Source organism: Xenopus laevis, chromosome 8L, assembly GCF_017654675.1.
Source record: "Xenopus laevis strain J_2021 chromosome 8L, Xenopus_laevis_v10.1, whole genome shotgun sequence".
Taxonomy (NCBI): domain Eukaryota; kingdom Metazoa; phylum Chordata; class Amphibia; order Anura; family Pipidae; genus Xenopus; species Xenopus laevis.
This window is the reverse complement of record NC_054385.1, coordinates 107,334,829-107,362,269: the sequence shown is the minus strand read 5'-3', so window position 1 is coordinate 107,362,269 and position 27,441 is coordinate 107,334,829. Positions and strand designations below refer to the sequence as shown.

At 40.2% G+C, this 27,441-nt stretch overlaps 1 protein-coding gene across 4 annotated transcripts in view; it reads right to left on the bottom strand.

The window, feature by feature from the left end:
* Positions 1–3,257: 3,257 nt before the first annotated feature.
* pak6.L (p21 protein (Cdc42/Rac)-activated kinase 6 L homeolog) overlaps positions 3,258–27,441 on the bottom strand; it is a 53,007-nt gene continuing 28,823 nt past the window's right edge. For all 4 annotated transcript variants that reach the window (XM_041573375.1, XM_018231224.2, XM_041573376.1 and 1 more), the window contains 8 exons: positions 26,805–27,026; positions 23,563–24,171; positions 13,333–13,797; positions 13,056–13,189; positions 11,840–11,966; positions 11,564–11,689; positions 8,723–8,857; positions 3,258–5,982 (listed from right to left, as the gene is read on the bottom strand). In XM_041573375.1, coding sequence (XP_041429309.1) covers positions 5,815–5,982; positions 8,723–8,857; positions 11,564–11,689; positions 11,840–11,966; positions 13,056–13,189; positions 13,333–13,797; positions 23,563–24,171; positions 26,805–27,008 — 1,968 coding nt within the window. In that variant the 5' untranslated portion in view covers positions 27,009–27,026 and the 3' untranslated portion in view covers positions 3,258–5,814. The remainder of the gene's footprint in view (positions 5,983–8,722; positions 8,858–11,563; positions 11,690–11,839; positions 11,967–13,055; positions 13,190–13,332; positions 13,798–23,562; positions 24,172–26,804; positions 27,027–27,441) is intronic.

Below are 27,441 nucleotides of genomic sequence, written 5' to 3'. Positions count from 1 at the left end.
ACTTCGAAAGAGACCTAGGTAGAATAGAAAAGAGTGAGGAGAGTATGGGCCTCATTTGAACGTCTCAGAATAATGTTGGAGCGGATAGGTCTAATTGGACAGACCAAAGTGGAAGAAGTGATATTGTTCAGCTACTGTCCTTATGAGCCAATAGGTCGAGTCTCTTCATATCATGTTTACACAGATCCCATTGTACCCTCTGCAGAGGGAAAGTGGGAGACATTTAAATGCTTTGGATCTCCCCCAACCAGGCATTCCATATTTCCTGGGTAGCCTCTATAGCTACTTGGACTTGGAAGAATGTTATTAATTATTTTTTTCCAGAAGATTAAAGTTGGAGGTGCTGTCGCCTTCCAAGTCATCAGGATGGCTTGGCCAAATGAAGAAGTTGCAGATGGCACACCCATTCGCTGGTATTCAGAGATAATCCTTCAGTTATTCCCAATAAGCAAAGTTCAGGGGACCAAGCTTGCCTTCTGCGTAGTGCAATATCTCTACCCAAAATCACTGGATTTTGGGACAGTCACAAAATACATGTGAGGTGTCAAGTATATACGGTTGAGAAACTAGCTCAAAGCAATGTTTAAGGGGCTATTCACCTTTAAATTAACTTTAGTATGATGTTGAGAGTGATATTTTATAACAATTTGCAATTGGTTTTCATTTTTTATTGTCTGTGATTTTTGAGTTATTTAGCTTTTTATTCAGCGGCTCTCCACTTTGCAATTTCAGCAATCTATTTACTTGGGTCCAGATTACTCTAGCAACCATGCATTGATTTGAATAAGAGACTGAAATATGAATAGGAGAGGCCTGAATAGAAAGATGAGTAATAAAATCAAGCAATAACAATATATGTGTAACCTCACAATGCATTTGTTTTGTAGAGTCAGTGACCCCTATTTGAAAGCTGGAATGAGACCAATTGAAAAGCTGCTTAGAATTAGTCATTTTATAACATAGCCACAAACATTTTTACATGTGGTGGATTCTCAAGCACAATAAAAAAAATTCCTTGAGATGAGGGTGATACCATGTGAGTAGCCACATTCCTGTTGATCTATTCTTTAATGACAGTTTATTCCAATAACAGAATTCTAAGGTGCATTTACCACAATCTACTCAAACTCTAAACACAGTGGTTGAAATTAGAACAGGGAACAGAATGCACTGGACCTCACTCATGGCTCAAGCCTCCCATATGTATGAGACCTGTTTATATCTAACACTGGTATAATGTGCATATGGAATGTCTCTTGGAGCAGGTACTGCAGGTAACACAGAATACTTACATCAGACCTGTGCGCTACAACTCCCAGCAGCCGCATGATGGGAGATTTGCCATTGAGTGTGAGATCCATTGTACGGAATACTGAGAAGCATCATATTGTTGTACAAAATAGCCATCCTATAGCCTTATCTTGCTTCATTAAAGGAAAACTAAACCTTGAACAATGGAGGTCTCTATAAAAATATATTATATAGAAAAGCTCATATGTAAAACCCTGCTTCGTGCAAATAAACTATTTTCATAATAATATACTTTTTAGTAGTATGTGCCATTTGGGTAATCATAAATAGAAAATTGCCATTTTAAGAACTAAGGGCCGCCCCCTGGGATTGTAGGATTCACAGTGCACACAAACATACCATACATGTTAGGTCACATGAGCCAATTAACAGACAAAGTTCTGTTGTTTACACCCACACTTCTTCCTGTTACAGTTAGAGCTGCAGTATTTCTGTTCAGGTGATCTCTGAGTAGGGTTGCCACCTGGCTGGCCGGTAAAAATAATGGTTGATCCCAATGTTATTAATAGGGAAATATATAGGAAGGCCGGTATTTTTTTTCCACAAAAGATGGCAACCCTATCTCTGAGGCAGGACACAGACCATCACAAAATGGTGGCTCAAAGTAAGAGATGTAAAAGGTTTTATTAAATATATATTCCAGTTTGGTAAGATTCTTTAATAAGCCACTTACTTTGATATAAACAAATGTGTTGCTTAAGTATTCATTTTGGGGGAAAGTTATCCTTAAATAACATTGAAATCAATAATTTTCAGCAGGGCAGTTATGATGGCGAATTTCTAACGTTTTCGCTTCTCTGAAAAATGAGTGAAACTCGAAAATTGACGCACGACGGGTTTGACGCAAGTGACTTTTCTGATACGCGTTCATAATTTTTTGACGTCGGTGAATTTTCACAGGAGTGAATTTCTACGGAGAAATTTCTGTGGGAAATTCACCATGAATTCGTACCTGGCAAATTTATTCGCCCATCATTGCAGGGCAGGCCAGATGGCAACCGTAACTGCAATGAACTATTTACAAAGGTCAATGTAGAGTCCTTCAGCGGGTTGGGTACCCACGGGTTACCTGCAAAAACCTGCGGTACACTGCGGGTATAAGATCCGGGTGCGGGTACGGCAGTTCTGTGTGTCTTCTCAATAGCGATTTTTACTCCTTTTTTCTGATCACGTCTACTTCCGATGATGTCACTTCCAGTTTACAATGACAGCACTTCCTGTTTTACTCCTTTTTTCCCGATCACGCCTACTTCAGATGACGTCACTTCCGGTTTACAATGACAGCACTTCCTGATTCTTGATGGTCAGCGGGTCCGGGTTGCGGATGGGTCCAAGCGCGCAAGAATGCAGGTTGCGGGTCTGGCTTGCGGACTGCAGGTACGGGTTCCAAAAAATGGACCCACGCAGGACTCCAGGTCAGTGTGAAAGATGACTTAGAAAATAGAGAAAGCAGGTACAGCAATGTGATCTTAAGCACAAAAATGTATATACACAGGTAACAGAAAAATAGGCTGATGCATTTCAAGCCTATGAGCCAGTGCCCAGTGTAGGTGCAAAATGTGTCAAGCTTGTCTTTTTATTTTTTACTTATATAAATACATTTTGGTATGTGTTGTGAGACCCCATCGGTAGGGCCTGCTTTCTATATATTTTTGAAATAACCATTTTCCGTTCACCTTGGATTGAGCTTCTGACATGTCGAGTCCAAAAGAAAACCAAACAAACACGCCTCATGCGCCTGGTCAGTATCATCCCTCGGGGGCCCCAGCTGATCACTGAAACATCGGCGCAATGCAAATCCACAATCTCGGCCTGGTTTCCTGTGTGAGTAATTTCTGGAGAGGATCTTCCTCCGTGCAGAGATTTGGCAGAGAAAGAAGAGGAACTGGAGACAGACGGATTCTAAACAAAGCCAAACAGTGATCATCACATAGGAACTGATTGTGTCCAGTTATCAAAGCTCTTTTATTAGAACATTTCTCTTCAAAGTGCTTGGCATTCACATACAAGCGGGTTCCGTCTCACAGCAGCTACACACAAGCCCCCCTGATTTCTGCCTAAACTCATATTAGAGTTGCAAGGGACAAGCTATCAGCTAATACCAGGGGGGTTCAGCCTGCAGCCCTTAATGTGCTGAAGTCAAGGGCATCGGCTGAGACATTCCTGAATTAAAGCAACAATAACTGGCACATGCAGTACGTCTTTTGGAACTTATCAAATGAATAAAAAATGGGTCAGACTGGGAAGAATTTATCCGCTAATTCCTGAAGCAGAAGGAACACTTTAAAAGTATATTTAAATCATTGCAGGATTAAAACATGAAACATTTTAAGGAAAGAAGAGCTTATTCTAGAATGAGGGGCAGCCAACAGCATGGTCCGAAGATGCAGAGGTACAACATGAAACTATGTGCCAATAATAAGATGATACAGGGGTTGCAGCTGTACTGAGGCCCTGGGAACAAAAAAAGGCACCCAGAGATGTCAACTAACCCCTCCTCATTAGGGAAATATTGATCCCCCTCCAAGGCATTTAATGTTACCATTTAGACAGAAGGTTCCCAAACTTTTTTTACCCGTGAGTTACATTAAAAAATGTAAAAAGAGTTGGGGAATACCAAATAAGGGTTATGATTGGCTATTTGGTTGTCTCTATGTGGACTGGCAGCCTACAGGAGGCTCTGTTTGGCACTTCACATGCTTTTTAGGCAACCAAAACTTGCCAACAAGCCTGGAATTCAAAAAGAAGCACCAGCTTTGAGGTCACTGGGAGTAATAGCCAAGGGGTTAGTGAGCAACACGTTGTTCATGAGTAACTGGTTGGGGATCACTGCTATAGAGAATGAGAACAAAGTTGTAGGAATAAAAGTGCAAACATTATGCTAACTGCATGTCTGCAGCTTCAGCACCATGATAGGTGGGATTTAGGGGATATTGTATAAAGTTGTGGTAACTACTAAAAAAAGCTTAGGAAAGCTGAGGTTACTGCAGTGCCTTGCACATTAAGATGCTGCTGTAAGCATATTTCTGTAAACCATTAGGGCTCTTACACACGGGCGTTTTTTTAAACACACGCTGAGCACGAAAACACGCATATATTACGTTTAAAAATGTTTTTTTGCGCAACTAAGTGTGTTTTTTTTCTTTTGCAAACACAACTCTGTTCTATTGATAGCGGAATGTGATTCAAGCGCAAGAAAATGCAACATGCTTTGCCTAAACAAACACAATAAAAGGCAACTCAGAACCCTTACAAGTACAGCCTGGTAGAATATAATGGAAACTATTAGTGAATGTGTTTATTTGAGCTCAAACCTGCTTTTAAATGAGTGTTAAACGTGAAAAAACGCCCATGTGTAAGAGCCCTTAAAGGAGAAGGATAGGCATATTTAATTGGTGCCAAAAGTTAGGCACCCCAAGTGATTGTATTGACTTACCTGACCCCCTGAGCCGGTGCCGGTTCGGGGTTCTTCCAGCAAGCACCACATAGCGATCCTCTTCCGGCTTCTTCTTTCTTCAAATTTCCCATGGGCAGATGCATGCGCAGTACAACGAAATATCTAATGCTGAATTCTTTGTTAAAGTTCATCTTTTCGAGTACTGCGCATGTGCACCCGCGAGAAGAAAGAAGAAGCTGGAAGCCGATCACTCCATGTCGTTCGCTGGAAGAACCCCCGAACCAGTGCAGTTTTCTGCTGATAGGAGCACCGGCCAGGGGTGTCAGGTAAGTATATTTAATCACTGGGGGTGCGTAACTTTTGGCACCCCCAAGTAAAGAGTGCCTTTCCTTCTCCTTTAATGTAGCCCAGTGTATTACCTATAAAGTGGATCTGAACTGAATTGCAGCTATTGAGAGGCCTCTGTATGTCTAAACACTAATGTCACCTTATTAAGCTGTTCATAGATTTCTAACTACGTAGTCCTGGCTTTAGAGAGGAGCACATATCGTCCCAGACTGCTTATAGATTCCATCTACACAAAATTAAGAGAACATCACAAAATATAGTTATTTCTGTGGTACCGGCACCCTCTGCTGGACAGTCATTGAAGTGCCTTCTGTAAAATAGCAGCCAGGTACCTGAAGGAAATTGGTTTGGCAATGTACACAAAATAAGGTGCATCTGCTGTGTTTCTTTAGAATCTCTGTTACAGTGTACAAAATAGAAGATATACAATAACTACCTTGCTGCTATAGAATTGAGCAATACCATGCCCCCCCCCATTGCAATGAATTGCTTGCTCCTTTGACAGCCAAGGTCTCAGTAGTGTAAACAATGACATCTGACCCTGTTTAACAGTAAAGACACCAGAAAAATGGTCCAAATTTTTTTTCCATGTAGCTTATTTCTTGTCAGAAAACCAGTGTATCATTGGGCAGCAATATGCCATCTCTGCAGGTTTTAGATGCCCCAGATGTGGCTATATTGCCCGTACCATCACAGTGGGGCATCCTTAACCCCAAGAAGTCACAGTCCAGATTCTGGCACTTGCACAGAGGCGCCAGTTAGCATGCAGAGTTCCTTTTGCGGTATTGCTGAATGAGGGGCACCAAGCATTCTGGCAGACCAGCTTGCAATAGAAAAAAGTGGTCCAGCAGCTCCTGGGCAGTCGCTCTCTCAGCTGCATCTCGAACCAACATCCGCTCCAAGAAATCCCTCAGTATGGGGGAGGCCTGGAAAAGCAAATCGATGCATTAGTATTAGGCACGGTGCATCACATGGCTTTGTAATGGAAGCTCAGTTATAGGCAGGTCAATGCTATTAAAGCAGAGGATGCAATTGCTGCAAATGTTGCCTTTAAAATTCACACTATAGATTTCTCAGCAATCACTGCAATACTGTAAGTGGTAGTGAGTCACGGAAACTGTCACATATAAATATCTATGATTTACAACCTGAGCTTTCACATTAGAACGCATCTTTGTGTTTCAGGCAGAGAGTGCATTTACAGCACACACAAAGAAACTGTAAGAAATTCATTCTTTGCAGCTGCATATATTCTCCGTTATATGCTCTAATTAGGATTGAAATACCCCCACGCCCCCTTTGGATTTTTTAGCTGAGAGGGTCCCTTGGGCAAACCAAACATAATTGGTTAAAAACAAACAAAAAAAAAACCGATTTATTTATTCTTCCTAATCTATTTGCTGTCTTTACGCAGCCGACCATAACCTTACTGACCAAACCCCGGGCCAATTGGCATATATGACAAATGCCTTTATTGGTCTCCATCCTTTCTTTAATTGTTGCTCTAGGTTCTACATCCCACGCTCTCCTTCTGGCTCTAAGGGTGCCCCAGGGTACGGCACTCACCCACTTCAATTTACTTTTACATTTTTCTACTTGGAAATCTATTCTGTAGTCTCTAAGCCAGTTGTGCCTCTATCTGACTCTGACCCCTATTGCTGTGTCTTATTTCTACTTCCAACCAACCACCTGAAAGCAAAACCCAGGCCCATTTGTCTGACCCATGCCACCCCAATTGTAAGCGTTCAATGAAAACAGACCTCTTTAGAAAGTTTACCTTGTTATTATAGGAGCAATATACATAAGCCCAAAAAGTAGGTCCTGTGTGAGAACTGCATTCTATTGTATTTAAAGGGGTGGCTCGGGTGGCTCACCTTTCAGTTAACTTATAGTATGTTATAGTATGGCCAATTTCGATGCCACTTTTCAATTGGTCTTTATTATTTATTTTTTAATAATTTTTTAAATTTTCTTTGTCTATAACCTTCTGACTCTTCCCAGCTAAAAACACTGACTCCATCTAAAAACAAATGATCTGTAAGGCTACAAATGTATTGTTATTGCTACTTTTTACTACTCATCTTTCTATCCAGGCCCTCTCCTATTTATACTCCAGTCATTTAAATGAGTACATGGTTGCCAGAGTAATTTGGACCCTAGCAACCAGATGGCTGTTATTACAAACTGGAGAGCAGCTCAATAAAAAGCTTAATAACTCAAAAGAAATAAATAATAAAAAAAGAAAACTAATTTTTTCAAAATACCAGTCTCTACATCATACTGAAAGTTAACTCAAATGTGAACAACCCCTTTGAAAAAACGATATATTGTTAAATAAGTTACCATGCAGTACATAACACTTTTAGTTTACACTTGATCCTCCTTGGTCCTTTAAGGCAATTGAAGTGGGGGAAGTAAAATTATTTAATCTGATTAAATATTGAAACACATTCCCCATGCCTATGATAACAATTGCAGAACACATTTTCAGCACAAGCCCTATTTATGCTGTACCTTAAACATATATGCCTCTTACCCCTTTAAAGGAGAACTAAACCCTAAAAATGAATATGGCTATAAATGCCATATTTTATATAATTAATTTATTGAACCAGTCTAAAGTTTCAGCTTGTCAATAGCAGCAATGATCCAGGACTTCAAACTTGTCACAGAGGGTCCTTGGAAAGTGTCTGTGACACTCACATGCTCAGTGGGCTCTGAGCAGCTGTTGAGAAGCTAAACTTAGGGGTCGTCACTAATTATCCAGTAGAAAATGAGGTTGGCCTGTAATATAAGGTGATGCTACAGGGCTGATTATTAAATGCTGATGCTAATTGCACTGGTTTCTGTGCTGCCATGTAGTAATTATCTGTATAAATTACTAATCAGCCTTATATTGTGACATTTCTATTATATATGTACTGTATATTGTGAGTGGGTCCCTAAGCTCAGTAAGTGACAGCAGCACAGAACATGTGCAGTGAATCAGCAGAAAAGAAGATGGGGAGCTACTGTGGCATCTTTGGAGACACAGATCTTTACTGCTAAAGGGCTGTGGTTACCTCGGGCTGGTTCAGAAGTACAAAACATAATGTACAACATTTCTATCTTACTTTAGCTAAGCTTAGTTCTCCTTTAAGAACTCCAGTAGTAGTATTTGATTAAATACAGTAGTAATTATATTCTTTAAACCGCAACCCCTCATTAACCAGATCATTTTGCCTTTAGTGCTCTTTCTATTCTTGCATGAATACTGCCTGGGTGGTACATAAGTTTGTGTTCATTGTACAGCAGTGCAGAATGTTACATCGATTAATCATAACAATAACAGTGACCCATGCGGGTTTCAGCATATCTTATTATGTCTAGGAAGGTTTTCATTCATCCAGGTCATTGTATATTTAGTAGAAGCAAAGCTAGAGCAACTGGACTTGCTGAGTAATTATTATCAATTATGACTCAGTCCAGTTGCTCTAGATTTACTTCTACCAGATACATTTCTTATTACCACTCCACCTATGGAATATGTTTATATATAACTGGTTTAATTATCTTGAGTTACCTTTCAAAAAGAAGTCTTCTCTTCTGTAACATTAGAACTACCTATTAAAAAATGCTTTTCTTTCATGGAGGGTAATATTAATAGAGTAAATAGGTGCCACTCACTTTATGAGAATTCTTCAGTTTGGGAGGAGGGCTGTCGCGTAGTCTTTTCATGGCTTGTACAGGAGAATCACTAAAGTATGGGGGTTCACCGTCCACCATCTCAATCACCATGATGCCAAGTGACCAGATATCCACCTGCAGTGGGTTAAACATGTGTTGAGATTACTTACTGTCTGTTACCGCATTCTCAAATATAATCAGCCATGGGAACTAGGCTAATTAGAGAATCTCATATCTCTTTGAGTAATCAGCCACAGGAACTAGGGTAATTTGAGAATCACATATCTCTGGATAATCGGATCATTTAAACTCAATGAGGAGGAAAGCAAACGATCTTACTGTATGTCTACATTCATTATTCTACCTCTGCAGATGTCTGTTCTATAGGTATGGGACCCGTTATCTGGAAAGCTCAGAAATACAGAAAGACCATCTCCAATAGACTCTATTTTATCCAAATAATCCAGATTTTTTAAAATGATTTCCTTTTTCTCTGTGATAATAAAACAGTACCTTGTACTTGATCCAAACTAAGATACTGTACAATTAATCCGGATTGGAAGCAAAACCAGCCTATTGGGTTTATTTATGTTAATGATTTTCTAGTAGAAGTAAGACTAAAGATCCAAATTACAGAAAGATCTGTTATCCAAAAAAAACCCCAGGTCCCGAGCATTCTGAATAACAGGTCCTATACCTGTACTAACAACATAGCGCCTTCAATTACTAGCTTATATCAGAGTGGGTTTGTATAATACTGCACCTACAGACAAAGACCTACCCAAGGCTATTACATGTAAACCAGCACCTGGTTCTATAACATAAAGGGACAAAAAATTTAATAAGTGTTTCTTCTGACTTCAACCCCCCTTTTTCCCTTTTCCAACATTTGGTCTGGGTCCCCTTAGACCAGTGATCCCCAATGAGTAGCTCTTGAGTAACATGTTGCTCTCCAACCCCTTGGATGTTGCTCTCAGTGGCCTCAAAGCAGGTGATAATTTTAAATTCCAGGCTTGGGGGTAAGTGTTGGCTTCATAAAAACCAGGTGTACTGCCAAACAGAATTGACAATCCAAATACCAAATGGCAAATCACAGCACTTATTTGGTAACCCAAGGAAATGTTTCATGCTTGTGTTGCTCCCCAACTCCTTTTACTTCTGAATGTTCCTCACGGGTTCAAAAGGTTGGGAATCCCTGCCTTAGCCCATAACATTATTACATATATTGGAGAACAATGCTGCAGAAGTCACCATTTCATAAATATCCATAAATAACCATTCTTGCTGGGTTTTCCAGTGTATCTAAGAAAAAATATAGCATTCTACCCAAATCTCATCCCACCTTACCTTCAGTCTGCCCCCCCTTTGAGGTCCCACAGTAGGAAACCACTGATCTAAAGTTGCCCCACCATCTAGTGGGGGGGTATATTGGCCCATGCAGTACAGATACAACTAATCAGCAAGGCTGTTGACACAACTCATGGAACACAATAACTGGTTGCTGCAATGTCAAACTAGAAGAACCAATCAGAATCTCATGGATTATGCATCTCAATTGAATTTAAGGCCTGTGGCATAACTATAGAGAAAGCAGACCACACAATGGCGGGGGGGGGGGGGGGGGAGGTCTGCTTCATCTATAGCGTTCAAATCCCCCTCCCTGCTACTTTCTTCTTCTTTTAATTGACATGTTCCATGTGATTGGGCATGCGATGGGTGAGGTGGGGTTGCAGAGAGACACGAGTAAGAGCGCCTATGCACTTGTTACAACCCTGTGTAAGGCTATTTAACTTTTAAAAAATCATGGATGTCTCTAGAAAACTCAACTAATCAGGCTCTGCTGAACATACATTTATGCCCAGTGATTTGCAATAAACAGGACAAAGATTAAAATCAAGGGTAAGTCACATTACAACATCCTGCCATCTGGTTAAAAAAAAAAATCAGTATTTCACTGAGGCACCCTGTATTTGAGGAGCTGCTCCTCATCTCAAAGCCTAGCAGAGGCTGCAGTTAGGGGTTTTCATATACAGAGGGCTTCTCAGTCGACTGGTCGTGTGTTTTACCAGCTTGTAAAAACCAGGACATTGGAAAGACTTTTACTCAAGTTATTTTTTGTTCCATTGCAAAAAAATAAAAAAACACAAAATGCAAAGAACACAAGTTAATAACTATTACTAAAAAGGGAGTGTATACTTAGAGTCAACACTCTCTACCAGTATTGGACTGGGCCAGCGAGCCTCAGAAATCATGGTCCCTGCCCACCCAGATTCACTTTCCCTAACCTCCCCCTGATCACGGCTGCAAGGGAAAAGAACAAGGTAATCATGGGGGGGGTGAAGGGAGGGACTCCGAGACTGAGGAGTGGGGCCCCTGAGGGGACAGCCCTGGTGGGTTCTCCAGTCTGGTGATGCTCTGTACAATAGTCAGCCAATACAATTAAGCAGCAAAATATAATTCTTTTATAATTCTATATGTTATAAAACAGCAAGCAAAACATACCCTGCAGGTGCAGGGGGGCCCTAATTTATGAGCAATTTCAACATGTTGGTAAAACAGGTAGGGATGCACCGAAACCACTTTTCTTGATGCGGCTGAACCCCCAAATTCTTTGCGAAAGATTCGGCCGAATACCGAACCCTAATGTGCGTATGACAAATCCTTGTTTTGTGACAAAAAGTCCATTACCTGGATTCAGTGCATCCCTAAAAACAGGACAACCTCTGGATATCAGGGGGACCTAGAATTAATTTGCTGTGGGCCCCAGTATCATCAAGTTATGCCACTGGTAAGTATCCTCCATTCTAGTGATCATACAGAGTAAATATGTATGTTTCATACCTCAGTACCATAGGAGCACCTCGTAATGACCTCTGGTGCCATCCAGTAAGGGGTACCAACTAGCGATTTCCTCTTTGGGACATCTTTGCTGATCTGTGCACAAAACCCAAAGTCGGAGAGCTTTATCTGCAGAGACAGAAAGATGTCTGGTGAATTCAGGGAGTCACAAGGTCAGAGAAATGACTAACATGAATTAAGTAGAATAGTAGGATTGGGTTTTTGTTTTTATGAGAGAACAGGGAAAGGGTGGGCAATTGGGTATTTTAGATAGCTTACCCGTCCATCCAGTGTAAGGAGTATAGAATCACTTTTAATGTCTCTGTGAATCACCCCCTGGGAGTGTAGATACTCAAGAGCCTGTAATACCGACTTACAAACAGTGGCAATCTGCTCCTCATTCAGCCTGAAAATTAAAACAATAGCTGGTGTTCATAAACCTGGGCAGTGATTTGGCATACATATAAATATAAAATAAGAGATAAAACCTATCCCCAGGTCAGTTAGCACAAAATCAATTTTCCCCTCTCACTTCCTTATGAAAATGATTTGAATGTCAGATCAACAAGAGACACGTTTATGGGGCATCCAAACCAGAATGTACTTCAGGCAGTGACATATTTATTAGCAGTTCTCTTCTAGGATCAAAGGGCATGATGGCAAATAATATATATGGGTGGGCTCACCTTGACCATAATAAAAGGTGACCCAACCAATAGAAGGCTGTAAAGTGTTGGGGTAGTAGTATTAAGGGCTAGATTGGAATACAGCATATATATATATATATATATATATATATATATATATATATATATATATATATATATATATATATATATATATATATATATATATATATATATATATACACATATATATATATATATATATACACACACAAACATAAACAGGTGTATTTTCGTATTTTACCTTTAATATGCAGTATATGGCATACTTCACTGTGTGCACCAAGCATCCCTTCTATACTGTATTTACATTCAATCATGAGCTGACATGTTGCCTCTTTATTCCTTACATTGTAAATGAATAATTAATAATACCTGTTAGACAATCATAAATATTGTACATTGTGGTGCTCTATATTTTTGTTAACTTGTTGCCTTATTGCTAGCTTCAGCCTGGGCATTCCACATGGACAGCAATATTAACCATAAAAGTCTTTAAGCGATCATATTGTGCATTTATTAAGGAATGGCTTAGCAGAGGCAAGCGCTATGGCATCTCCCTACCATATACACAAATGCACATTTAAGAACAGGAATGTTCTCTGCATATTTCATCACTGTTTATATAAATAATCATTGTCATTCCACATACAGTACAGCTATGGAATCTGTTATCCAGAATGCTTTGGAACTGGGGTTTATCAGATAAGGAATTTTTCCATAAATTCGGTAACCACATTTGAACATTAAACAAACCCAACAGAGGTTATGGGGCCACCTCGGCATTGTGCCTGTAGTCTTTTCCATACCTTGTTTGTGATACAATATCAGTCAGAGCTCCACCTTGTATATACTCCATCAGAACCCAGAGCTCCTCCCCAACAAGATAGCTCTTGTACATCTCCACTACACTGGGGTGTTGGTAGTCCCTCATGATAACAACCTGTGTACCACACAGAGCAGCATGTTAGTAAATGAGTCAAGTCAATTTTCCATTCAAATCCTTACATAGGAGAGAAGTTATATTCTTGCCCACTGGTTCTGTAAGCCAAATATAAATGCTAATGCACCACAATCAGCACTGACCTCATTAAACAGAAGTTCTCTCCGCTGCTGCTTTCTGAGGTCCATCATTTTTACTGCCACCTGACGCCCACTGTGCTTCTCTCGAGCAATGCAAACTACTCCTGTGGATCCTTCTCCAATCTTCACATAGTCCTCCAGCAACTGACGGGGGTCTCCTTGATCCACCACCATCCTGAGGGCTGTTTTGAACTGTTCGTGTGTTACCACCTGTGAGTCCTGGTTCCCCAGCTGGGTTTTGCCAAAGGTGTCTGTGCAAAGGTGAAGGTTGGTGGAGCTGGTCTGGATGGGGCGACTGCGAGGCGAGCCTGCTGGGGAGGGCCTGCAGGGCCGCAGAGGAGATATGTTGTCAGATGGTGCCCCTGAAATGACTCTGGTGAAGTCTGGAGATAAGTGGTTTGGAGGAAGTGAAATTGCTTTGGTGATGACTCCACAGGCAGCATTAGAGGGACCATGTAAGGTCTCATTCTGGAAGTAGGTACAGAACACAACCAATTAAAAAAAAAAACCTACATTTTCATCATTTCTCTACTCAACCTCATGGCCTTTAAAGGAAAACTATACCCCCAAAATGAACACTTAAGACACAGATAGTTCATATCATATTAAGTGGCATATTAAAGAATCTTACCAAACTGGAATATATATTAAAGTAAATATTGCCCTTTTACATCTCTTGCCTTGAGCCACCATTTCGTGATGGTCTGTGTGCTGCCTCAGAGATCACCTGACCAGAAATACTACAGCTCTAACTGTAACAGGAAGAAGTGTGGAAGCAAAAGACACAATTGGCTCATGTGACCTAACATGTATGAGTTTGTTGGTATGTTTGTGAGTACAGTGAATCCTACAATCCCAGGGGGCGGCCCTTATTTTTTAAAATGGCAATTTTCTATTTATGATTACCCAATGGCACATACTACTAGAAAAGTATATTATTATAAAAATGGCTTATTTACATGAAGCAGGATTTTACATATGAGTTGTTTTATGCAATATCTTTCTATAGAGACCTACATTGTTTGGGGGGTATAGTTTTCCTTTAATATTAACATGATATGAACATGCTGTATGTCAATAAAAATATGTATATATGCAGACACACCCTGAGATAAACACCTTTATACACTTTCTGCAACCCACACCTGACATACAACATGTTAACCACAACTTCCCTGGCTGCTTGCCTAAAGAAACCAGGTCACAGCACCTCTGGGGAGCACAAGAAACAGAGAGGAGCAGGACCAAGAGAGGGTGCTATTAAACTTACTCACCAGCTAATGCACCTGTTCGCTACTCCACCCTGCACTGCAGGATTCTGTTTTCAGGTGTATAGGTAGCATTATAGGAAATCTTACTGCCTTAATGTGTCTAATGCTTCATCTTCAGTTTCTAATCTAGAAGTCATAAAGGATCCTGCTTTTAATCGGTGGCTCTGTAATTAGCAAGCTAACTAGTTATGGTCTTTTTCATACTAGGTGTGTTCAGACAACCATTAAAGAGATGTGGCTATTATTTGGTCACATCACCCTCATTACTTTTATATTAAATAGAAAGTCAGCTACAAAGCAGGTTACTACTAGGTGTGGTCCTTTGGGTGACCTGAGTGGCAGTCTGTGTTGGAACTGTACAGCCAAATATCAGCAGCAGTGTCCAAACCAGTAGTGATGTGCAGGTTCCCCTGAAACCAGTAGTAACCCAGTAGGTTGAGCACCAGTTGGGCGGGCTCAGGTTGAAATTTGGTCAAGCTTTGCAGGTTATGGCTGAGTGCAGGTGAGACTTAGGAAGTACACTTGTCTACTGCTCCCAAATATTCTGTGTCATGGAATCAGAGACATGCACAGAAATAGTGCACAGAAATAGTGCACAGAAATAGTGCACAGAGGGAGATGATGCCTTTACGGGTTGGGTGCAGGTTCTACTTTTTGCGGGTTCGGGTCGGTGCGGGTTAAGGTTTTGTGGGTTAAGGTCAGGTGCAGGTTGAGTTTTTCGTGAGCTGCACATCACTACCACCCTGGGCTGATCAGTCTCTGGTGGGGACCTGTGCACTTGGGCAGTAACCCACAGCAGCCAATCAGATATTATCAGCCACTTGGAGTTCCCAGAGAGAAAAATTAGTGCAGCAAGAGGAATGTCGCCTGCAGCAATTCCCATCAAGCATCTCGGCTGCCACCTGTATATCTGGCTGAAGCAAAAAGGGACCCTGCAGGGCACCAATGGAGATAGTAAACTCACTTTAGAATGTGATAAAACAGACATTCTTTTTCCCTAGGTTACACAATGTCTGAAGAATTATAGCAACTTATGTTTTAGGCTTTTTGCTGTCAGTTGTAAATAACACGCAGAATGTTTGCACCCTACTTAAACCACAAAAAGCTAAATTTTAAAACTAGAAAATAAATTCTGCGGAATAACTTGTAAACAGGTTTCTCAGGTCCTGTTGGTATATTTTGAAGGAACAACACATGAAAATAAGTCATTGTGATTGTATAGAAATGAGATGCTGAAACCTAAGGGATTTACTGCCATTGTTAACTGCGCAAATGAAAGCTGAAAACTTGAGTTGAGATATAATATAATAAATACTGTCCCTAGTAAATATGCCCTAGTAAATATGTACCTCCTAGACCCACGTCCTTGGAACCCTTTTGTAGGAGGAATGGTTTCAGGTTAGGGTTATAGAAACTGGTTAGTGCAGACGCACACTCTCCACTGCCATTTCTGGTTGATCGTCTGGTGCTCAGTAATGGATGTTTGCCCCACGTATGCCAACATGGGCATTTAATGCAGTACACCACGTCTTTTGTGTCACATGTGAAGAACCCTCTGATGTTGTGTTTGGTGCCATGCTGTGGGTGTGTAACTATATTACCAGGAATTATGCCATTACAATGGCCACAATTTCTGCAGGACCTTATTAAACCTGGGTCCCAAAGCAAACAACCATGCCATATTCCCATCAATCCTAAATCTAATGGCACTTTTCCCTGCAGAAATTGTGGCCATTGTAATGGCATAATTCCTGGTTATATGGTTACACACCCACAGCATAGCACCAGACACAACATCAGAGGGTTCTTCACATGTGACACAAAAGACGTGGGGGCACATTTACTAAGCTTGAGTGAAGGAATGAATGAAAAAAACGTAGAATTTTGAAGGTTTTTTTTGGGCTACTTCGACCATCGAATTGGCTACTTCGACCTTCGACTACAACTTCAACTTCGTCTTGAATGATTCAAACTAAAAATCGTTCGACCATTGGACCAGTCGAAATACTGTCTCCTTAAACTTCGACTACCTACTTCACCACCTAAAACCTACCGTGCACCAATGTTAGCCTATGGGGACCTTCCCCATAAGCTTTCTAAGTAATTTCTGATCAAAGGATAATCTTTCGAACGATGGATTAAAATCCTTTGAATCGTTCGATTCGAAGGATTTAATCGTTCGATCGAACGATTTTTCCTTCGATCAAAGTAAATGTGGTAAATCCTTCGACTTCGATATTCAAAGTCAAAGGATTTTACTTCGATGGTCGAATATCGAGGGTTAATTAGCCCTTGATATTTGACCCATAGTAAATGTGCCCCGTGGTGTACTACATTAAGGGGCACATTTACTAAGCTCGATTGAAGGATTAGAATGAAAAAAACTTCGAATTTCGAAGGTTTTTTTTGGCTACTTCGACCATCAAATTGGCTACTTCGACCTTCAACTTCGACTTCGAATCGAACAATCGAACTAAAATCGTTCGACTATTCGACCATTCGATAGTCGAAGTACTGTCTCTTTAAAAAAAAACTTTGACTACCTACTTCGCCACCTAAAACCTACCAAGCACCAATGTTAGCCTATGGGGACCTTCCCCATAAGCTTTCTAAGTAATTTCTGATCGAAGGAAAATCATTCGATCGATGGATTAAAATCCTTCCAATCGTTTGATCGAACGATTTTTCATTCGATCGAAGTAAATGCGGTAAATCCTTTGTCTTCAATATTCGAAGTCGAAGGATTTTACTTTGATTGTCGAATATCGAGGGTTAATTAACCCTCGATATTCGACCCATAGTAAATGTGCCCCTAAATGTCCATGATGTTTGGCATACGTGGGGCAAACATCTAGACCCATAAAAGTTAGATTGAACAAACACAAATCAACCATACGGAATTACCAACCTCCGCCCACAACAATGAATTCCACCGACAGTAATGAAAATAAAGGGAAAGATAAAATGACAAAAAAAGAAACTCTACTAGCCAAACATTTCTATACACAAGGGCACCGAATAGCACAATTACAATGGCAAAAAGTGACAGTACAACAAGGCCAGGACAAAAAGTGTTGATTACTACAGAGAGAGTGCTACTAGATTTGGCTACTCCAATCCAGATGACCCAAGGGGCTTAATGAAGAATACAATTTGTCTTGTTTCCTTTGAGTTTTTTTTGCATTTATTAAATAAAGTGTCTTTTTTTCTAACAGATAAGAAAATCTTCCTGATAACCATCCAGGGCTAGGTAAAACTCAAAATTCCCTTTTCCTATACATACAGGGTGAGTTTTATACTTTGTATCTAAGCTGATACATTAATTGCTAAACCATATCCTTATCTCCTGCTTCTTACTTTGTTACATTATTTTTTATAGTGGCTATTGCTACTCACAATTTTTTCATTGTACATTGAAATTCACAAGGACTTTGTCAAAAAGATTTTTTCACGGACATTTTTTACCTGAACTCTTTTGGTAACTTTTTAATATAAACCTATTGTAGCAGTATATACATTAAGCCTCCTTTCAAAGCGAAGTGATATAGATAGTGACTATTAGTCACTATCTATATCACTTCGCTTTGAAAGGAGGCTTAATGTATATACTGCTACAACTGTTTTTATAATGTGTATGTATCCAAATTGTTTATTTGCAAAAATTGTTAATTGATTACCCTATTTACACTTCCTTAATCACGGGTTCTGTATGCTTGAGAAAGGGGCGTGGCCCCGAAACGTTGCACTTCTGCACTACGAATAAAGCAAGGTTTTATCCTGCATAACCAAGCCTAGTTTGCCGGTAAATTTGTTCTTGCTGAATTCAGGTTAGGGTTAGACATATGGAATAGTCACTCTACTTGCATGCAAGGAAACTGTTAGATCTGCACACCATGGTCAATTAGGAGCTAATGAACCTGCCTATAGGTTTTTTGGTAGAAACCGGAGTACCCAATGGAAACCCATGCAAGCACATGAAGAACACCTTGCAACTAGGACCTCAACGTTCCAAAGAAGCAATGGTACATCACCTTCATTAAGCGCTGTAAAAAAGGATGGCTCTATATAAAGGATAATACTAATGAAAATACCATTGCCATTTCACCTGGAATTGGGCAAAAGGTATGCCAGGAGAGATGGGAATAATACTGGGACTTCATGAAAAGGTATCAGATTGCATGTATGTCAGTGAGGATAAATGGTGTAGTCCAGACAGTGCGCCGACTCTGGGAGATACTACAGTATTTTATGACAGCTGAAGATTGATGTTTGTTGCTCAGACTTGTACATTCCAGTGAGAGAGCAATGCCACGTTCAAGAGCAATCTGTGATTTAAGGCTTTCATTTTTTTCTCTACTTCCAGAAGGGTAATATCTGTGAAACTGTGGCGGTTCATTACCTGTGTAGACTGGAAAGGAATGACACCTAGAGATAACTGCTGGCCTGTCTGTACTGGTAACTGGGAAACTGGGGCCTAGCTGATCCTGTTCCCTTTGGGTAAAGCCAGAGAGAGGAATGCAGAGCGAACTCACAGTGTATAACTCATGTAGCATCTCCTGAGCATTTTCTGAATACTGCAAGCATATCTTTAACTTTGGATTTTTACTGAGCAAACTATGCTTAGTCAGAGACAGTAAAGCAGGGACTATATTTATTTGTCCAATAAATGTATAAAGCATATTGGCATAGGGCGTGCAAAAAGGAACCTTATATATCGCTTTACTGAGCTATAACCTAAAAACAAAATTTATGGGTATACTGACACCCTTGTTTTGAAAGAGCAATGGAAACAGCTGGGGTTATATGCATCCTTATTGTGTTGCAGAATTGCAACTCTGTTTCAGACTGCAATTGTCCCAATATATACAGTGCGGCCTGTGTTCAGCAGCCCCATGTCTTCGTAAATTACCCTTAGTGTTTTCTTACTCGTTAAAAGATTTGTATTAGTGATGTGCAGGTCGGTCCGAAACCCATGGGTTTACACATTAGGGTCGGGTACAGCTCAAAATTGTTTCAGCCCCCATCAGAAACTTGTATAATTTCTGGTTAAAGGAGTAGTTCACCTTTTAATTAACATTTAGTATGATTTAGTATGTAGACAGTGAAATGTTATAACAATAACAAAAAAGTTGTAGCCTAACGGCACAAAATTTGTTTTGGATGGGCGAGGGGTCAGTATGGGAAGGCGATTAATTCAAAAAATTTAAAATGAAGAATCATTGGAATGCCAAGAAAAGGTCATTCACTAAAAGTAAGCAACGGTGAAGTATCCCTTTAAGGTCCTTAGATCATAGAAATGATGGTGCTGACAGGAAGGTACCATTGTGTCAGTGCTGTGCATTTTATGTGTCAGGGTTACGTGCATTCTATCGGAAAAATGAGTTACCTAGGAACGTATGGTGCACACTTAATGGATTCAAACAGAAATATTGACACAGACCCAGCTATGATATACAATTAACTAAAACAAACAAATAAAAACTCAAGGGCCTTATTATGTGTAGGTGGGGCCATTCTGATAAATGTCTTTTTAGTTAGACATCCCAAAGCACCAGTGAATGTTACTGATTGTATGGCAGAAGGCATCACTATACTACTATACTGACTATACTAACTATATACTGACTATACTAACAAACTGACTATACTGATTATACTAACTATATACTGACTATACTAACTATACTAACAAACTGACTATATTAACTATTATCACTATACTGACTACACTAACTAAATACTGACTACACTAACTATAATCACTATGCTGACTATACTATATACTATATTAAAGGAGACATATCGAATAAATGAAAAAACCCAAATTTTGTAGACAATTATAAGTAATATATGCTGTTGCTTTTACATGGTGCTAAAAATTTATATTATCTTTAAAAATCCCCCTTTATTGGAGCTCACTATAGATGTTCTCTAGTTCCTGTCTGTGTTTCAAATGAGGGGTGGGCGTGTCCTAACAGTCCCTGCCAGAAGCACAGTAGGAGGGGACAGCCAATCACAGCCCTGCAGTCACATAAGCACAGGCAGGCTTCAGTTCCCTATCAGGTCCTGCTAGCTGCTGATTGGTTCCTATCTTACAGTGCAGTGAGCTGAGTGCCGCTGGCTCCCCTGCACATCCTGGTAATTCAGGGAGCAGGAAGGGGAAGAGAAGGGAGGGATTATTAGGGTTTTTGCAGAAATATTCAATAAATCAGCCTGAAACACTACTTTTTTAAGCCCAATTCTTCTATATCTCAATGAGTATAACGCACTGGTACATTCTTATTTTTTACACAAAATGTCCCCTTTAACTAAAATCACTATACAGACTATGCTGACTATATTAACTATAATCACTATACTGACTATACTGACTATATTGACTAAATTGTCACTCACTTTGCAGCATTGGGGTTATAGCTCTCCCAGCCATACAGATTGCCAGATGCATGACAATGACACAGTTACAGTTGCAATATGAAGCGTGACAAGAATAAGAAGAAAGGAATGTTCCTACAAAGGAATACAATGCAATAATAAACCATTAACCTCTCCTCCCATAAACATGTCAGTCAGTGAAATCATTAATAAACATACTCACAGGAACTAGGACTTGTTCTAACTAGATCAGGAGAGCAATAATGATATTCTGTGGCAACTCTGCGGCATATGTATATGTTACCCTTCAATTTCACCTCCAGAAGTTCCTTTGCATGTGCTCTTATTAGTTCAACTCTACTGATTATTGTACACTTTACAGTTCAGCCTCATAGTCACAATTGGACCTATAGTCCAGCCTCATAATTACACTTGAACCTAGAGTTCAGCCTCACAGTCACACTTGAATCTAGAGTTCAGCCTCACAGTCACACTTGAATCTAGAGTTCAATCTCTCAGTCACATTTGAATCTACAGTTCAGCCTCTCAGTCACACTTGAACCTACAGTTCAGCCTCACAGTCACATTTAGACCTACAGTCCAGTCTCAAAATTACACTTGAACCAAGAGTTCAGCCTCACAGTCATGCTTGATCTAGAGTTCAATCTCTCAGTCACACTTAAACCTGCAGTTCAGCCTCACAGCCACAATCGAACCTACAGTTGAGCCTCTCAGTCACGCTTGAACCTACAGTTCAGCTTCCCAGCCACACTTGGACCTGCAGTTCAGCCTCAAAGTCACAATTGAACCAACATTCCAGCCTCACAATTACACTTGAACCTAGAGTGCAGCCTCACAGTCGCACTTGGACCTACAGTTCAGCCTCACAGTCACACTAGGACCTACAGTTCAGCCTCACAGTCGCACTTGGACCTACAGTTCAGCCTCACAGTCACACTAGGACCTACAGTTCAGCCTCACAGTCGCACTTGGACCTACAGTTCAGCCTCACAGTCGCACTTGGATCTACAGTTCAGCCTCACAGTCACACTAGGACCTACAGTTTAGTTTTACAGTCACACTTGGACCTAGGCTGATTCCTTCATTAGAACAAAGCCTATCCTTGCTGTATACAGAATGACTAGCACACCATTTGCAAGCAGCTGTAAATGATGTGCCCTCCCTGTAAACTGCATTGATTTCGTTTTGACCTTTGTGCTATTAGTAAACAAGGCTGATGATACAACTTATAATGCAAGCCAGTTTCAGAGCTGGCTTTCTTAACAAGAAGCTGACAAAGCTGCCAGCGATGGAGAATAGCTCCCAGAAGCCGGCAGTGGTGGCAGTGAGGAGTGAAACAGAGTCGGGCCAAGAATCCTTTTCTGAGTGGTTGGGGAAAAAGAACTGGAGGGAAGGGAGGAACCACACACGAACCTGACCTGCACGCATGCAGCATTTTTCAGGTAGCCAGGGAGGAACTAAACTAGTAAGCAGGCAGCCGGTGCAACCAACCTAATCCTCAGCAAAACACATCAGTAGGCAACAATGAAATCCACCCAGAGGGCAGTGGTCATAATGTGCAAGGAGAATGGTTTTTTTTTTTTACAGTGTTCAGTTATTTGTGTTATAAATAAAGGTTTTGTTTTCTGCTCACTTATAGTAAAATGTATGTAACTTCCTGGGCACAATGTTAAGTTATTTCATGGGCCTAAAAGCTAAGGGTTGCCTAAGGCATAGTCCTGTCCATCATTGCTATCCCCCCAAACCCCAATTTCTATGTAATCAACACCCCTCCCCCATCACCAGCAAACCCAACCACCGGCTATGGATGCATAGGATCAGAGTTAGAAAAGGTCTAGCAAATTGAGTCCTAGGAGTATGTCTCTCTTGCCTACCCATAGTTCCAGTCTTGGTTGCTGTGAATGGGCAATGGCACACAGTATTAATGGCTATATCAATAGAAAACTGATGTTGCTAGCAGAAGCTGAATAAGGTGTTTACTTTGTTGAAATTAAAACTTCTTGATACTGATTCAAAGGAACACTAAGCATCATTTATGAGAAATACTGGCACTGTAAATATATAACTGGGAGCATATGTTACATTACATTGCATTCCAAGCTAATGCACAACCAATCATGGCATATTCCATAGTGATGATAGTGATGTAATCTTTTATTAAAAGGTCTAAGTGTTGTCACTTCTGTCATGACTCATTGTAATGTGTGTATTATCCAGTGAATAATGTACCCCCTTTTGTAAAATATAAGGATATTATAAGTCACAGAGGTGTTCCATAACCATATAAAGGCACTTGGCATTGGCACTGTTCTTTCATAAGGTCATGGAATAAGATGATCATATTAGTTTATGCAGCTCTACCTGTCTGCACAGGAACTTATTTGTTGTCTTGCAATTATGAAATGATAAATTACACTTGTAAGTAGATCTGTATTAAGTACCGTAATAGAGAAAAACAAGTCTTTAATCATCGTCATATCTAATTTCTCTTTCAAGACATCATGAATGAGACATGAGAATGAGACATTCATTAGATACCAGTAAACAAGAGAGTGACCAACTGTACCTTTATCTGCTGTGTTGGATCAAGTAGCTCCACACTCTGCCCCCTGCTGGAGGGTACAAACACACTGCGGAACAGTTTATGTTTTGTCGTGCTTTCTATGGTCTTTGTCGCTGTGCCCTCTTCCTGCGGGGAGACTGGGATTACCTGGGATAACTGTCTAGATGTGGAGATTTCCTCATCAAAGCTCCTTGATGCAGTGTGGACCTTCTGCAAGCTGGCGGGAGACGGAATGGAAAGTGCCATATGGTCCACAGTGTCCTGAAAATCACCAGGATCCAAAGACTTTGCTTTAAATACAGATCCATTCGGTTTGCAGTAGTTATCCCCCACCGGTCTATAGTCGGGCCACATTGTCTGCCTCCTGTTTGATTTTGATCCTCCATTGCAATTAATATAGTTCCCATATTTATCCAACGGGATTTGTTCTGGGATCTGAAATGGTTCATTCAAAGGTTTCTCTTCTCCCAAAACCCCCAAAGACTGAGCTCTCCTTCTAGCCAACGGGCTTCCCCTCAGGGTGTTGGAGCGGATGACCGAGAGCTTCTCGATATCATGCAATAACCCGGAAATGTAACCTTCCAAACCAATGGTGCTGCCCCGCACAACCGTCTGAAAAGAACAAAGCAACATTATTGTTTATAAAGAGATTAAGAAGCCACGGAGGCCCTTACTAACAGTACAGGAATGGGACCTGTTATCCAGAATGCTCAGGGCCTGGGGTTTTTTCTGGATAACAGACCTTTCTGTAATACCAGATAAGATCTTTTGCTCCATGCCTTAAACATCTAATAGAAAATCATGTAAATACATTAAATAAACCCCATTGGTTGGTTTTGCTTCCAATCATTTTTAAAAATTTGAATTATTTGAATAAAATAGAGTCGGCTGGAAGGAGATGGCTTTTCTGTAATTTGGTGCTTTCTGCTTTCCGGATAACAGATCTCCTACCCGTAGTATCTTTAGGGCAAAATTCCATTCTATTAGAAATTAGTATTGTCCTCAGTAAATTAACACACATGTGACCTGTAGTATCTATGGGAATATAATATGTCCAGGGCCGGGTAAATAAAAGAAATCTATGTCAAGTTGCAACTCCCCCGAGGGAGAAGACTACACCCTAAATGTTGCATTGTTCACTAATGAGAAAAGAAATGGACTAAGCATATTTATGTGCTAGTACTGAGTGTGCAGAAACTTGATCTACAGGTTGGCTAGTCCACCTAGCTTTTGCTTTCAGTGCAGAAAAGAACAGATAATTAGTTCTTGCAAATCCCTTAAAACGGGTTAAAAGCAATATACAAGGCAATATGCAACCCCAAGTCTACTCAAAGTCAAAGCTTCTCAGGCTTTTATTATCCTTCAATGACATTTGCTTGCTGCCATTGGAGCCTCAGGTGCTTAAACCTTGTCTGGAGTAATTGGTTCACTATTGATACAGGACAGTCACAACCTTCATCTTGGCACACCCATTCATTACTAAATCTTGGACGTCACCAAACAAATGTAGGATTCAACATTCAGAAAGGTTTATAAGGAATAGATACATGTTCTACACCTGATACACATTCATTAGGGGAGTTGAAAAAGTTTTTAAAAAATGAACTTTTAGTATGTTATAAAATGGCTATTTCTAAGCAACTTTTTAATTAGTCTTCATTTTTTCTTTTTATAAAGTGTTTCAATTATTTGCCTTCTTCTTACGACTCTCTTAAGCTTTTAAATAGGGTTCACCGAGCCCATATCAAAACAAATGCTCCGTAAGGCTACACATTTATCATTATTGCTATTTTTTATCTCCCGTCTTTCTATTCAGGCCTCTCCTATTCATATTCCAGTCTCTTGTTCAAATCAATGCATGGTTGCTAGGGTAATTGGGACCCTTGCAACCAGGTTGCTGAAATTGACAACTGGATGAATAAAAAGCAAACTATTAAAAAAACACAAATAACAATTAAATTGCAAATTATCTCAGACTTTCACTCTCTACATCATACTACAAGTTAATTTAAAGGTGAACAGCCCTTTTATCTGCTCTGAGCAGTGCTGAGCATTAATACCTGTCCTTGCAAACCAAGCATATTGCATGTATAGAGAAAGGCTTCAGATGTTTCAATGCAAAAATGATTTATTTTTTTTAAATATAAAAAGCCATCATTACACTTTATAAAGCAGCCCCTAAGTAGAACTATTTGAGAAAAGGTTTGAACATGATTGTTATGTGATTATTTTGTAACCTAAAACTACTGTTACAATCATTCTTTCACACAAAAAGAAACACTTGTAATATTGCGTCAATCACCCTTGTTTCCTTTTCACCAGCTAACTATAAAAATCACTTGTCGTTAAACATACTCAGCGAGGTTTCTTCGACTTCGGAAAGTTGAAGCGCTGTGTATGTTTCACTACCGGTGGTTGAACGTTAACCAGTGGGAAGGAAACAAGGGTAACATTATAACGAATAAACTGATAAACTAATTCGCTGTGGTGTGTCTCTCTACTGCTGGAACATTGTCCAAAAAAATAAATGTCGATTTCAAGGAGTTCCTTATTTCATCGAAAAGTCATTCACAGTAGTCTAATCCCAAGCAGACCCCCAGTCCAAAGGCTGTATAATTTAATTGATTGCTTGTTTGCTCAAGGGTAACGTTTTGTTGCTTACAGTAGCAAAGATTTACCATGTGCCATGGCCATAAAGGTATAATCACTGGGGGGGGGGTACCAAAATGTTAGGTACTGCCCATTGATTATAATAATTTACTTGATACCCAGGGCCGGTGCTCCTGTTATTCCTGGAGAAGCTCATTTGCCATTATCTTCTTCCTCTTCTGTCTTCTTTTGTCTGGCTCCAGGCAGGTGCATGCAAAGTAATTTCAGCTTTCATTCTACTGCACATGTACCTGCCCAGATCAGAGTGAAGAGAAGACAGTAGAAGCCGACAATGCCAGTATTACCCAGCCCTCAAATGGGTAAAAATGGCTAACCCTACCTATACAGCTTTAGACAAATCAGTCATTCAGAAACTACGATGAACTTATTGTGGTGAAGGAACCATCTGTAATCTCACAGGAAAACTCCAGTACACGGATTGCTGGGAATCCTTGGTACTTAATACCTTTGGTGTAGATAATGAATGAGGAATCCCTGAGAAAGCACAGATACAACCCCAATGGTCGGGAACACAGTTGCAGCAAAACTGGGGAGCCAGTTATCAGTTTTTCATGTGACAATAAGCAGCTACTCACTTTCATAGGCTTCAGCTGTACTGGGGTGATCCTTGAAGGATCTACGACAGGCTTGGGGCGCCTCAACGTATCCAGGATATTCTGCCATTGTGGTGGCAACCCCACAAACTTGCCCTCTTTGGCATCAAATGATGTATGCACCCGATGCTGGAAATTCAGAGGCGCAGAGATCTCGGGACGTTTCTTCTTCTTTTTGCGGAACATGATGCCAGACTTTAATGTCTAGAAAATTCAGAGGAAAAAAGAATGACTGACAGCGCCTAACGTCTGTGAAATAAATAGTGACTCTGTGATCAGAAAGAGCTTGCTGGAAGGATAAATTATTATAATTATTATGATTTATTATGATATTATCATAGGCACTTAATTCTAGGTCTCTGTTCTCAGAAGGCGGTGTTTTGTACTTAAAGAAGAACTAAAGCTTAACTAAAGAAATGTATTGGGGTTCTGTACCTACCCAAGACAACCACAGTCACCCCTTTAGTAGTAAAGATGCCCCAGTAGCTCCCCATCTTCTTTTCTGCTAGTTCACTGCACATGCTCTGGACTGCTGTCACTTATTGAGCTTAGGGAACGATGCACAATATAAAAAAAAACTGGTGTGATTTAGAGACTCTTTATATTAATATGGGTTAAA